Source organism: Anguilla anguilla, chromosome 4 (genome assembly GCF_013347855.1).
Source record: "Anguilla anguilla isolate fAngAng1 chromosome 4, fAngAng1.pri, whole genome shotgun sequence".
Taxonomy (NCBI): domain Eukaryota; kingdom Metazoa; phylum Chordata; class Actinopteri; order Anguilliformes; family Anguillidae; genus Anguilla; species Anguilla anguilla.
The window spans coordinates 19625815-19639433 of record NC_049204.1 but is presented as its reverse complement, the minus strand read 5'-3'; the positions used below and the strand labels follow the sequence as shown (position 1 = coordinate 19639433).

Sequence of the window (13619 nt, the reverse complement as noted above, 5' to 3'; positions counted from 1 at the left end):
AATTTAAAGCATGGTGGGGCAGAGTGTACAGCATTTAAGTAGTGAGATGTAATCTAACAGTGTGGCTGTAAACCACTATGAATCATATGCACCGACCAGGCAACGGAAATTTTTGATACATTGCTGGAGGTACAAATAGGTTCTCACCAACACATCTAAAAACGATTTGCAATCACTGAAAATGACACATAGCATTTGGAGATGGACAACAACAAAAAAAAGCTGCCAAAAAGGCATGCATCTAACCTTGTTTTTTCCCTCCTAAAGTCACTTTGCCAAGATAAAGTGAACTTCTATTTAAAGTGCACAAGTGTCCAAGTTATTTTAAGTGACTTACCCCCAGGATTGCATCCACAGCAAAGACTGCCAGAGGGTCGAGCACTGTCCACACTCCCAGAGCCATGATAAACTTTGACAAGAAGGAAGGGAATGAGCTAAATATTAGCTGACAGCCCCATCTGATCAGAACCAGAAGTAACGTAACTGCATTCAAGGTCAGAGGTCCGATCACGACCATCGCCAACTCCTCGCGGGTATGAAGCAAGGAATTCTGGTAGACGAGTTCCACGGTGTGAGGATGGAACCGGAATCTGAAGGGGGGGGGGGGCAGCGGGGAGTAGGGGGAAGACAGCATTTACACAGAGATAGCCGTGAAGGCTGTGCTAAAAGGCACAACACGCTCCGCTTCACCACCAGATTACACACAGCTGCAGGTTTGCTCTGCATTTTCAACTTAGAAATCATGTTGTAAATAACAGAACACTGTTTCCTGAAAGCTTCTGTTATTGTAAAGGTGCGTTTTTCGAAATCACAAACTGACAAGAAACTGACATGAAGTTTTGATGCACGCAGCAAAGAAATTGTAGTTCCGGAAACATCTCCAAAAAAGCAGTGCTGATGCGAGAATTTGATTTCGCAGATAGGTGAGAAATTTACTGTACATTTTGCCCAAAACACTGAAAGTTGTCTGTGCCCCTTCAATTTACAGCAAGGCTCATGAGTTTCTTAATCTACCATCTACAAGCTGTGGTTGTATGAGTGGAGTCCATTTTGTGGCCATTAATTCCTTTCTGATTTAGTGAGGGAGAGGACTCACTTTTAGATCCTCTCCATTAAACCCACTGCGGTCCATTTGACTTTTCCCCTGATCCACACTTTATTTTTTGTTGTGTATGCTGTGGCTTTTGCCATGTCTACAATTTGTCAATACCATGTGCATACAATGTCAATATCATGCATTTTCAACATGATTACATTTCTAAATTCCAATAATTTGTCTCTGAAATGGTTTAAGTTTGAAGCTTTCATTCCGTAACTTCCAACATCGGAAGCTACTTTGAAACGCATGTCCTGAGTCTGCATAAAAAAAGTACTGCATCTGCGCATAATCTGGTATAACACACTAAAAAATGTTGTTTTAATAAATACAGCTTGATTTAATGCTCCATATTCACTGTGTGGAAACATTATCTGGTTTGACCCTCAAAGAACAAAGTGCACATAGAATGGAATGAATTATTTCCCCTCAGCTACGAATTGATGCGCAGGCGGACCTGATGTTTTTGGACACCTGACCGAGTGAACGCCACTCTCCCCCTGGAGCGCATGCAAGCTCAGCGTCTGGCAGAAGCCGGCCTGAGAGGGCACGGTGGTTAATTACAGCCATGCAGGCACTGAGAGAGACGCCCGCACTCCTGAAGGACCCGCTCAGTGGCCCACTGATATCCGGAGGCCCGGGGAGGCTGTCATGTTTCTAATCCTTGACAGTCACAGCACTGTGGTCATGAGCATTGTCCATTGTAGGGAGAAGTGCTGGGAGGGGAACAGAGGACATGTGGAACTTGTCATCTGCGAGTGGATGTGTTCTGGCCAATTTATTTCCATGTTTTGAATTTTCATTTGTCCTCAGTCGTGAAAACAGGTGTTGTCTGCACTGTCACCATTTTGTCTGTCAATATTTAAAAGGTACACTAAAGACACCGAAGAGTCAGGTCCAAAGGTATTGCCACCTTCAGCAAAAATGTGCAAAAAGGCTGCAGAAAACAATTAACACAATCACACCACTACTTATATACACCGCATGGAAAACATGGTACTTTCAACCTAAATAACATATTTTTTAAATTATAGATTTAATAAAAAGTTTTCATTGTTATTGGCACCTCCATTATTAGTACTTTCGAGGGATCATGAATGATTCCTCGATGCAGAACCTTTCCAGAACTTTGATATCTATAGGTTTGCACTCATGGACTGCCTTCAATTCAGACCACATGTTTTTGATAGGGTGTTGATAAGTCTAGAGAATAAGATTTTTTGATGCATTTCAAAACATTTATTTTTCATAAAACCATTTCTATGCTGATTTTGAGATTTTGTTTCATGTCATTGTCTTGCTGGAGGGACCACTTTCTGGCAGAAGTAAACAGGTTTTGGGCTAAATCTCCCGTTCTTATGCAATTGATCTAAAAAGGGGCCCCTTTATTTTGGCCTCATCTGACTATAGCACCTGGTATATATGTGTGTGTGTGTGTGTGTGTGTGTGTGTTTGTACGAGAGTGAGAAAGAGAAAGAAAGACTGATATTAACCCCTACTGAGTGATATTCATTCCAAATACATCTCCTTACAATTTTTATAGAAACAAGCCAGTAATATATATATATATATATATATATATATATATATATATATATATATATATATAATTAAAATTTTATTTTTATTAAAATTTGAGTATGACAAGGTGACTATATCCTAAAAAGTTTCACTATGTTTATCCCTTTTTAAAGATGCTGACTCTGTACAAAACAACGATTGATCCAATTAATGACCACTTATAGGAAGTGGCCAGTGGATTACAAGTAACTCCCCACATCACATCATTAAGGGTTTTTGTCACAATCCGGTAATTCTGGTAAAAGGGCTCATTTTCTCAGGAGCACAAAGTAACGGTAATGAATCAGTCTGGGGTGTTGTAAACATGCTGCTGAAGAACTCTCTCTCTCTCTCTCTTTTACTCTCTCTCTCTCTCTCTCTCTCGAGCTTGGTGCGCACAAGCATATCAAAGGAAGCACACTCACTTGTTGACAGGAACTGCGATGGCCTGGAGGAAGAGCCATTGGCTGCAGTAATGCAGGTAGAGCCTCACAAACCAGATCAAAGCGAGGAGCAGCATAATGAAGCAGAACTCTGGAGAGCGCCACTGTGACAGGCCCAGCTCTGACAGGAACATGCGGAGAGCCAAATGTGTGTGCTCAGCAGCCGCTCCGCCGGCCCGCCTGCCGCAGGACTGCTGAGGCCTGGAAACAGAGCGCCCGAGTCAGGCCTCCGCCGCTCCGCTCCTCCCCTCCTCACCCACCTCCGCCGCGGCTGCGCCGCTGCTTAGCTATTCTCTTTCATGGGGAGGGCTGGGACTCAGTTTCAGAGGCGTGGGAGCATATACAGTGGGAATGGGGGGTGGGGGTGGGGGTGGGGGGGTCGGGGTGGTAATAAAGACTATAACAATTAGGCTAAGGACCAATACAATAGCTTTCCAAATCATTCTCATACCACACCTCAAAAGCATATGCTATACTGTATGCTGTATCCGTAACTTCACTAAACATTGGGTGAATTAAATTAACTGAAATATATTTACTCGCATGATGCCAAAATGGGCACATAAATACATCAGCATCTGTGATATTCGCCTGATGATGACCTGAATGATCACAGTCTTGTCTTTGTGACTGTACAATAAAACAACTGAGAGCAACAGCAGTGTGCAGGGAAAAAGGAACCTTATCATTTACTGATATATTTTTCACCTGTAAGTATTTTAGATATGTGTACAGCCTGCTTTGTTCTAAATGATTTTAACTAACACTGCTGGATAAAAACAAAGGTCTACTTTACTACAGGTGATATTTTTAGTTTTAATCAAATTGTGCAACTTGGCAGTTGGCAGCTAGGATATACATCTAGGGAAATACGTTGCATTTTTTGCCTAAAGAGTAAAATAGTTGTGGGTAGAATAGATTGCTGTTTTCAGCGACCAAGTGAACTGTTGCATTTGAGTCCAAATGAGTGTAATTTGGAGAAAATTAAGTCACAGGATGTTGCCAGCAATTTCTTACATCAAGTCACAATAAACTAAACTGAACATCTCCAACCCCTCCAGGAATGCGCTTTCTGAAGTGTTAAATTATCTTACGTTATCAGGTTTCTCAAAAGATGAACATTAGATCACTTTCAGCTTTTGAAAGTGGAGTCTTATTATGAATGCTGAGTCAGCAGTTTAGGGACAAATATACATGTTAGCATGCAGTACAATACAATGCTGCAGAGAAAACAACGTAAAACCTACAAGGATGCACTACAATTTCAAACATATCTATTTTGTTCAATATTGTTTTCACATGCTTGCAATAAAGAAATCAGTTGTTAATTTACCAAACTACCAAAAACCTTTTTTTCATAAGCATATTTTCTGCATGTCCACACTAGTGAAGTTACCCAGTGGATTAAATGTACCAGAGATGTTTGTAGTATGCTACGCTATGCTATGCTTACATTTCCCAAAATTAGTAAATAAAACCTCACTTAATCATCCTTGTAATGAAGATGTTCATGATTTATGAATACTATTTTTTTGCTGCCTTAACAAAGAGACTTTTAAAAGAAAACCTGATGTGAAATCTGCAATCACCACAGATATTCCATCTTTACACCTTCAACCAAATAAAATAACAAAACAAGAAAAAGGGAGGTAGGAATGAGTAAATTTAGATTTACACTCTCAAAAATGGAGTTTTACAAGACTACAATATTTCCTAGTAAATTACTGTAATTAGCATTTTTTCTGTGAAATCAGTGGTTACCTGGAATTTACAAGACTTAACAATAATATTTCACAATGTAATCTGAATATTACTGAGAAATCAATGTAAGCACTACAGCAAAAAAATGGTGAAATTTGAACTGAATTGGACCATGCAGCATTATGGGATATTGCGGCTGTAGTTAAAATCTATCAATGCGGTACCTGCGGAAAACTGGGAGTTGACTATCAGACAGATACAGTATTAAGCAGTAGTATTATTAAGTTATTTCAGCATTCAGATAGGTTTGCTAACAGTGGCTTCCCCATTATTACGGTAATATATTTAGCTAAATATATAGCTACATTTTAAAATCTTGTAACTGTGCTTTCATTTGTAGCTAAGGCTTTGTAGCTGGAGTGTGCTGTGTTGGATTATGGTAGTAAACGTTATCTTCATGTTAGCTGAGAAATCTAAGATCATTACGTGAATGTATGGATGAGCAATTAATGCACACTTCTTTAGAAATTAGATTGCTTACAAGTTTTGAGTTTTGTGAGCAACCGATATCCGATATCAAAGTGCTAAGGTAGAACTATTTGGGAAGTGGGCACTGCGTGATTTAACGTAATTTTATACAGAAATTATTAGTCAACTTCTCAGGTTAATTGAGTGTTTTTCAATTGCAATGCTTTTGACGAGCCAGCCTTATCAGGCTGTTGTTGTGTGATGAATTAAATTATAATGACATGACATGGAAGTGTGGAGCAACAGAAGGAGTTTGCACGTCTAAGATTGGATTTCAGGGTCGACCTAATTTAATTAAATTTTTTGTTGAAAATCATGGTGAAGGTTTCAGTGTTATTGCAGTTGTACAGTAACATTTAAAACAGACATTTACATTGTCTTGCATAATAAAAAAATATTTAAAAGAACCTGTTAGTATGCGGTTGTCATTGTATAAGCTTCTAATAAATTATTTATGGTGTCATAAATTTTGATACCATAAAAAACTGCTTAATATGTAAAATGGATATTGTCTATGTTTTAATTTTTTACTTGATTCAAAAAGGTGTTGTCAAATTACATTACACTGTAAAATTTACAATATGTAACAATACAAACTACTTTTACAGTAAATTTCTAGCTACTGAGTTACATTCATTTTACAGCTGATTTGTGAAAATACAGGTGATTACTGCAATTCAGAAGCAGTTGATTACTGTAATTCTACACTTGTACACAGCTATATCACAGTAGTAATGGTCTAATGTGAAATGGCAGTATATAGTTGTCATTTAATTAGAATATGTTACAGGAAATAACTACTAATTGGTTAACAGTAAATTACTGTGAAGCTTACTGTAAAAGTACAGCAATTATTAAATCAGTAATTTACTGTAAATTGACAGTCAATATTTTTGTGTCGTCCTACACATGCACCTTCTGAGTAGTTCACTGTTGTAATATCACTTCTCGTAAATGATTAAATACCACTGAAAACAATTTTCATGACTTCACACCTCTTCACATATTGCAAATAAGGTCAAAACAGGCAATTTCAGACACACACACCACAAATGTACATGCATTGTCTATCATAGACATTGCCTCTATGAAACATTGTGCTACTTCATTAAAAAAACTAAAGGAGTATTTCATTGACCTTTATCCTAGATATGCTACAGAAGAAAGTATCTCTTTGATCATTCTTAGTTATATAACATGGAAATGGAACTAATGCTCTTTAAAAATAGCATGAAGTGAACAGCAAGTGGTAACAAGCATTAAGCCTTTAAGTTGGTATTGGTGATGATGGACTTTAAGCAAAGCATTGGCGTTGAGTTTCCAGCAGATTTATGTTGAGATGGCTGCAGGGAAGAGAGCATGAAGGTAACCCTGAGAAATATTTTTGCCTTTGGTTAAAGCTCTAAATCTGGAGCCACTTAAAGACTGGACTTATCCTTTATTTTGAGGATTAAGTTATTTTCTGTCACTTTTTTTTATTTAGGCCATGGGCATTGTTTTTTTTTTTTTTTTTTTTGAATATGCCAGAAACTATTTTTCTAACATTGCCGCTTTCAGTGAATGAATGCTGTCGGAAAAAAAGGCGCACTTCGTCCACAACGAATGCTGCCATTTGTGTTTGTGTGCATCCTGTGTGCCGTAGTTCTGTTTACTGTAGGTCATGTCCAGAAAAGCAAATGTTTCACACAGTCTAAAGTTCAGACTGAAAAAGGCACAGGGAAGACGAGAGTTCTTCTGTTTACAGTTGAAAATCTACGAGGACCTCGTGCAGCAGCAACGAAGAATTTGCAGAAAAGGTAAATATTTTTGCAAAGGTTTGAGTTAAGAGACAGATCAAAACTGATTATTGGTGTTAACTAAAACACACAAACACTTGGCTTATTACGTTTGAAAAAGCAAATGCAAAGTCCGTATTAACCCTTATTTGTGAATCCACTTTCAGATATTAAGTTACCATTCAGCGTACGTACATATCATTAAGATTAAGATCTGACATCTTATGATGAGTTACATTAACAAACTGCGGCACTTGTATTTTAGAATTAAATTTTATCTCATCTCCAAATTACTGCAACACAAACACTTAATCAGGTGCATTATGTCCCACACACTTGTTATTCCCCCTACCCATCAAGAACGAATAAATAAAGTAAGCTTGTGTAAAGTGAAAGCAATAAAGTATTCCTAGCCTGAGTGTTGACCGTGACAGAACCAATACACAAAGACTTATAAAAATATTGTCTAACTCAGAATGTTTCCATATTTCCACACGTGAATTTTCACACAGTGCCCATAATCAGCAAGCACAGCACTGCTGACTGGTGAAGCAGCTGTGTTTTCTTTAGTTACTGGTGGAAAACTATTAGATCAGATTAGAAGTATCACAGTATAGTAGTAAAGTATTTTAGGACACATCTAAGTATGCTTGAATATTTGCATACTTAGATGCAAATACTTAGACTATTTCATAGTCCTACAGAGTTCTATACATGGGCTTTGATGAAAAAGAAGTTATCTAAGTCTCTTCTACAACCATTTTTTGCCACAGTAAAAAACACTGTGTTTGTCACTCAACTCTTTCACACCATACTGGCACATTAAAAGGCATGTTTATTGTTTATTTTGCAAGACACAGAGAGAAAACACCTGTAAAGTTAGTAAGATATCAATGTGAGCTACTCTTGCTTGAAAAAAATGTCTAAACTCAGTGGTCAGCTCTAAACTCAAGTTAAAAAGCAAAATTATACTGTAGGAAACAAAGTATATCAGTGTTTAAAAAACAGAGGGAAGAATGTAGCGTTTATAAGTGTTACTTTGGTTTATTTGTCCCCCAGGAAAACCTTGTGAAACATGGCAAGTGTTGAAACCAAGAAGTGAACAGGCTTCAATCAAAGCTTCAAGGGATGCCATGTAATGCTGTTGTTTCTGCTAGCAATGGAAACACTGGCTTTACAAGCCTTGAGGTAATTAACCAGAACAATGTTTCACCGAGGCCGGGGATATTGTCACCATATGAGAATGATATGTGTACAGTGACTGGGTTCTTGTAGTCAGGAAGCACTGTAGACAGAAAGAGCATCATACTTCAGTGCAGCTCTGTGAGGGCTTCAGTGTTGGTGCAACCCGCCCTTGATTACCTGTAGCAAATGTTGGGTTTAATGTGGAACAGTGCCAAGCAGCAAAACTGCCATTTGAATCTGGATGTATCAAAAATGTAACCATACAATGATCACATCTTGCTATTGCAAATATACAAAGAAATCATAATTTTGGTACATGATTTGCTAATTAAAAGGATAAAAGGCTGAAGGGTAAAACATTCCTTTCCCAAGGTTTGTTTCACTGAGCAGTGCATTCTACCAAAAAATCTATCACCAATTTAACTGCATAACTGCATCAAGCTTGGCATGAAAGCACATCCACAGCCAAAAACATAAAAAAATAAAAATCACTACAGTTACAAGGTTTCAGATGATTTAGTGATTTGGATGCCTTCTGGGTTTTCCTGAATGAGTGCTTATGCTTTAAACAATTTAATTTCTTCAGATTTATTTTACAGTTTTTCTTTTACAGTTCTGCAATTAGATTGAAATCTGCAGATCCACAGGCACTACCTTCTAAATTTAGCTGGCAGTGGAAGATACCAACAGCCCAGTTTCATTGAGAAAATATGAGACAAGCAGGTATTTGGGGTATTGTAGAGGAAAGTAATGACGTGACTCAGCTGCAGAATTAGATACATTGCGCAATTAGAATCGTAATGCCTTTCTGCCAAATTATCAGAATTATTTGCAGCTGAGAGTGGGAGATGGGAGCAGGAGCTCTCTAACCTAATCAAAAGTATTGAAAAAAAAGATGTTCCATTTAATTAGAAAACCTTGTTTGACTAATAGCTGGCAGGTGCTTTTCATATGCAGGAACGTAGTTAAGCGTTGGAATCTCAATAAATGGCAGCGTAGGAGCGGCAGGCTGGATGGTAAGCGGCTCTGCTCAGCGCCCTACCCCATTACGGTTCTGCGGGCTGCCCCGCGTGAGCAGATCATTTTGTGTATGTGAGGTAGCTATTTTAATAAATGCAACAAGTCAAGTTTTATAGACCCATTCAACAGCACCGGAGGATTTAGAACCGAGGGAATGGCAGATCCCCCAGCGATTAATAAAGGTTCTGAAACCACCGGATTATCGAGCACCGGGGACAAAGACTCCAGGTCTTTCCCTGTCCTCCCTTAAACACAACATTCATGGAGATCGCATTCCACACCCTAAGTGTCACTTTGACCTTTAATGTAATCCTCTGTATTAAAGTTTCTTATTGGGTTTTTGCGCTACCTCGGATTCAGTAACGCGACCGTCGCATCACGGCCGTCGCAGTGAAAGCCAGAGCGATAGCAGCTGCCCAACGCCGGGATGTGATTACATATTACAAGCGCCATTACTGCAATTATGACTTCCTTGATTCGATTTATGTGATTTCCCCAAGCTGAAGCGCAGGAGGACGACATGCGATTATGGCGTCCCGTCTTGCATGTATCACTGCAGGGGGAGGGGGGAGAGAGAGAGCCGCCAGCCGAACACACCTGTGAGGCCGAAACCGCGCGCCAGACGGGCGAACCGGCCCCGTGCCACTGAGCGCGCTCCCCGCAGCCTTCTTATCGCCGCCGCAACGCACGTCCCGTTCGAGGAGCCCGCGCCCGCAGAGACGGCGTCCCTTCAATCAGGAGGTGCGGCAGGCTCGCTCTAATCCCCGCTCTATGGGGCGAGCTGGCTGCGGACCCCCCCCAAGACGATTTGGGGTTGGATCTCCACCCGGGGACCGGGCAGCCGAGCAAAGAATCAGACAAGATGCAGACAGCGCCACTTTTCACCGCCCCCCACCCCCCACCCCTCAGCCTCATCAGAGACTCAGAGGGGAAGACAAAAACGGCGAGCCATTAAAGCCTCCTTTCTCATTTGGTAATCACCTTTCTTTCCACGTTATTAGCTATGCGAGATTACCAAGATCAGCATTTGTTTGTTTTTTTGTTTTTTTTCTGTAGGACTGTACAACTTCAAAGGGATCAGTTCCTGTCCATTCAGCAGCCAAACAATGCAGAACAAATTGTATCAGTACCCGGAGAAACAGTGGGGAAGAGAAAGCCCTGCTGTACACGTTGGGTGTAATGGGACTGAAGCAGATCAGACGGCTGGAGAGGCGTGTCTCGCCAGCGGGGTTAAAGGTCAGGCTACGGTTCCAGAATACTGCAGTTCGACAGACAATACACAATGGATGTGCATTTAGGACAATGGTTCAGAAGGGCTGTTCAGAGATCAATTTTTGTTTGTTCAAGTTGACGAACACAGGCTTGGGAATGTGGCGATATTTGAAATGAATGGAAATTAATCTCGCTTAAGGTTTTCTCAAGCCAAATAATATTGATTTCTTTTTTTGCAAACAGTAATAATTTAATATGCATTGTGGAAACAAATACTCTCTACTATGTGAATGTATATATTTTTTTTCTTTTGAAGGACCCCTAAAGTTGTCCTTTAGGGGTCCTTCAAAAAACATAAACCCAGTTGAAGTGTTTGTTTGGAGAGCACATGCATATCACTTTGCATTGCAGGCCTTCTACAGTACTACATTTGTGTTTGGTAATGTAAGTAAACCCAAACACTTTCTCAGGGATGCATTTTCATACATGTATCTTGATTTTACAATGCCATAGGCTCCAAAAAACGACATGTTATATAAAAATTAAATACTTTTTTTACTTTAAAATAATTTAAAAATTAAATATAAGTGCCTTTTGACATTCACGGTCAGAGAAAAATGCACAATTTTACTCAACTACAAAACCGTATACCATTCAAAGCTGAAGAATAACCAAATCAAATCAAGGCAGGAAAACAATAGCTGGTTTTCTAGCATGCGAAACACACAGGAGCCACGCTAAGTTTCAGACCGAGCTGAAGGGGAAAGGCACAAAGGCCTGCCCTCCTGCCCCCTGGGGTGACCCTGCGGGGCGCGCGACACGTCTCCCTCCGCCGCGCGATCAGGAGGCTGTGGGAAACGCAGCACATCTAACACGGCCAGTCAGCGGGGCCGCGCCAAGCCCGTTACAAATCACCCGCCCACCTCGCCCCGGCCCAGCCAATAGCGTCGGAGCAGGCCCCTGTCAGAGCTGACAGCTTTGATTTGCTTGAAGTGAGCACATCCACCCCGAGCGAGAGAGGTGAGGCCAACATCTGCGCTGGAGCCGCTCGGGGGGCCACGCCGCGGCCTCACCTCCCCTTCCTGCCTCCGAGTGCAGAAACGAAGCCCTAGGAACGGGGGGTGACCACCACCGCCTCGGTCCGCACCCGCGCCGAATTACATCAGAATTGATTGACCTCTGCTCGGTTTCAATAGGATCAGCTTCCCTGCGCCGCCGGATGCAGATACCGGCTGACGGTTGCCGCGCAGTTTTGCGGGTTCTGCTCTTGTTCCTCTCCTCCTCCTCTCGTCTGTTTTCAAGCACCTGCAGCTGCGCTGCGCAGTGCATCACAAATAAACAAATGTGAATTTACGTCCCTGCCCTCGTTCCCAAAACCGCAATGCCTGGATCTTATCAATTTAACGACGCCACGCGATCCGTTTCCAACAACAATAAGAGCAGGATGTATCCAGGAAGACAGGGCCCTCGCTTCAGAGTGTTCGCGAGCAGGGAGCAGCGTGAATGACAGACAAAAGGAGAGAGATTCCCTCCCCTAGCTCCAGAGAAGTCTTGATCCTGACCCCGTGGTGGTTTGTAGCCAGCGCTGATACGCGCGGACGGAGTAGCAGGGACTCGCGCATGGAGGCAGCCCAGGAACAAGTGGAAAATGGATTCTCAACATCTGAAGACTGAAAAATAGGTCACTTTGTTCTTGTCGACTTTACAATTTTTTTACGTTCTAAGAACAGTTCGAAATTTCTGACTGATTCCAGCTCCGAGGAATGGCGGCTGAGGGGGTTGTTTATTAGTCCAGTTGGATGCAGCATGCAGTCAGTCACAACAAACTGCTAAAAACACAGTTAAGGCAAGACGTATTGAATGCAGCTCAATTAAATAGATAACATTGCCTCTCTTTTTGCTATGTTGGATAATGAATAATGTCTAGGCTACTGCGCAAAATATAATGCTTGATCGCTGATTGAACCTGCAAGTATTGCATGACAAGTTTGTACATCTTATCACAAACAGCAGTCTATGTCATTGAGTTACTGTTGGTAAGACAAAATTGGAAAAATTATTAAAAACAAATTGAATAAATTATTTATATATTTCATAATATCCAACTGTCTTATATATAGAGTATGTTTGAATCAGCTCAGTGTATCAAACTAGCTGGAGCGGCTGGGAATAAATTCAGGAGGTAAAAGGTCAAGCAATCATGTGTTTCAGTGGTTAGGTTCCTCTGATGAAAGGCAGTACAAACAGAGGCCTTTCATGTCTGAAGTCCATAACTGTTCAGCAAGATGTATGTTATTCTATAGGACTGCTGCAGTACATACTGCCCTTTTGCAAATACACCAACACCCATAATTGGCCAAAGGGAAACAGCCATGGCAAACAAACATGAACCAATATGAGTGTAACCTTTTTTGTTGCATCTGCTAAGCAATGTTTTTCAACGAGACTGTTATCTCTTCAGTTACAGAATGTACCGTAAAAAATGTATAATAATAAACATATTTTCATGGGGAACTTTTCTTGTTTTCATGTCTATTCGTGTAATAGGACTGCAGTATAACCACTCCTTTATTTTTTTGCACAATCTACGACCATTGGAAAAGATATTAAACACAGTATAAAACATGTTAAAATAATGAAGTAAAACTCACAGAATGCTTGTTACTGAGAAATACAAAGAGGAACATGAAGGAAGACAGCATCTTGCTGCCTCTGGAGGCCAAGCCACAGTTATATTTCTCCTTTTCTTCTCCTTTTTTTCCTTTTTCTAACAAGAAAAGTCACAGATATAATTGATATGAGATTTAGGGGGTACATTTCAGTGTAATTAGAGTCTTGATAATTGGGCTAATTAGATCTAATTGTTATGTGAAAGTGAGTTTGATTAAAACAGGTTTCCCCAAAACGAGAGAAATTTTTTTTTCCGTTTGATAACATTGCTGAAACATGCACCATAGACTAATTAACGAACAAACACATAAACATAAAAAAATGAAGTATTAACATTGGTGGATAGCCTGCGGATGATATGAATCTTCCAATCAAAAGATTTAGCTGATCAATTTAATGATAAATTTCCAAAAATACTTCTTGCAAACC

At 40.3% G+C, this 13619-nt stretch overlaps 1 protein-coding gene and 1 long non-coding RNA gene across 3 annotated transcripts in view; one reads left to right on the top strand and one right to left on the bottom strand.

The window, feature by feature from the left end:
* ofcc1 (orofacial cleft 1 candidate 1) overlaps positions 1-13619 on the bottom strand; it is an 88365-nt gene that overhangs the window by 27549 nt on the left and 47197 nt on the right. For both annotated transcript variants that reach the window (XM_035412649.1, XM_035412651.1), the window contains 2 exons: positions 3082-3300; positions 338-590 (listed from right to left, as the gene is read on the bottom strand). In XM_035412649.1, coding sequence (XP_035268540.1) covers positions 338-590; positions 3082-3300 — 472 coding nt within the window. The remainder of the gene's footprint in view (positions 1-337; positions 591-3081; positions 3301-13619) is intronic.
* On the top strand, positions 6881-10732 carry LOC118224851. The gene is made up of 4 exons (XR_004764710.1): positions 6881-7124; positions 8163-8291; positions 9868-10281; positions 10365-10732. It is a non-coding gene; the product is annotated as an uncharacterized LOC118224851 (long non-coding RNA).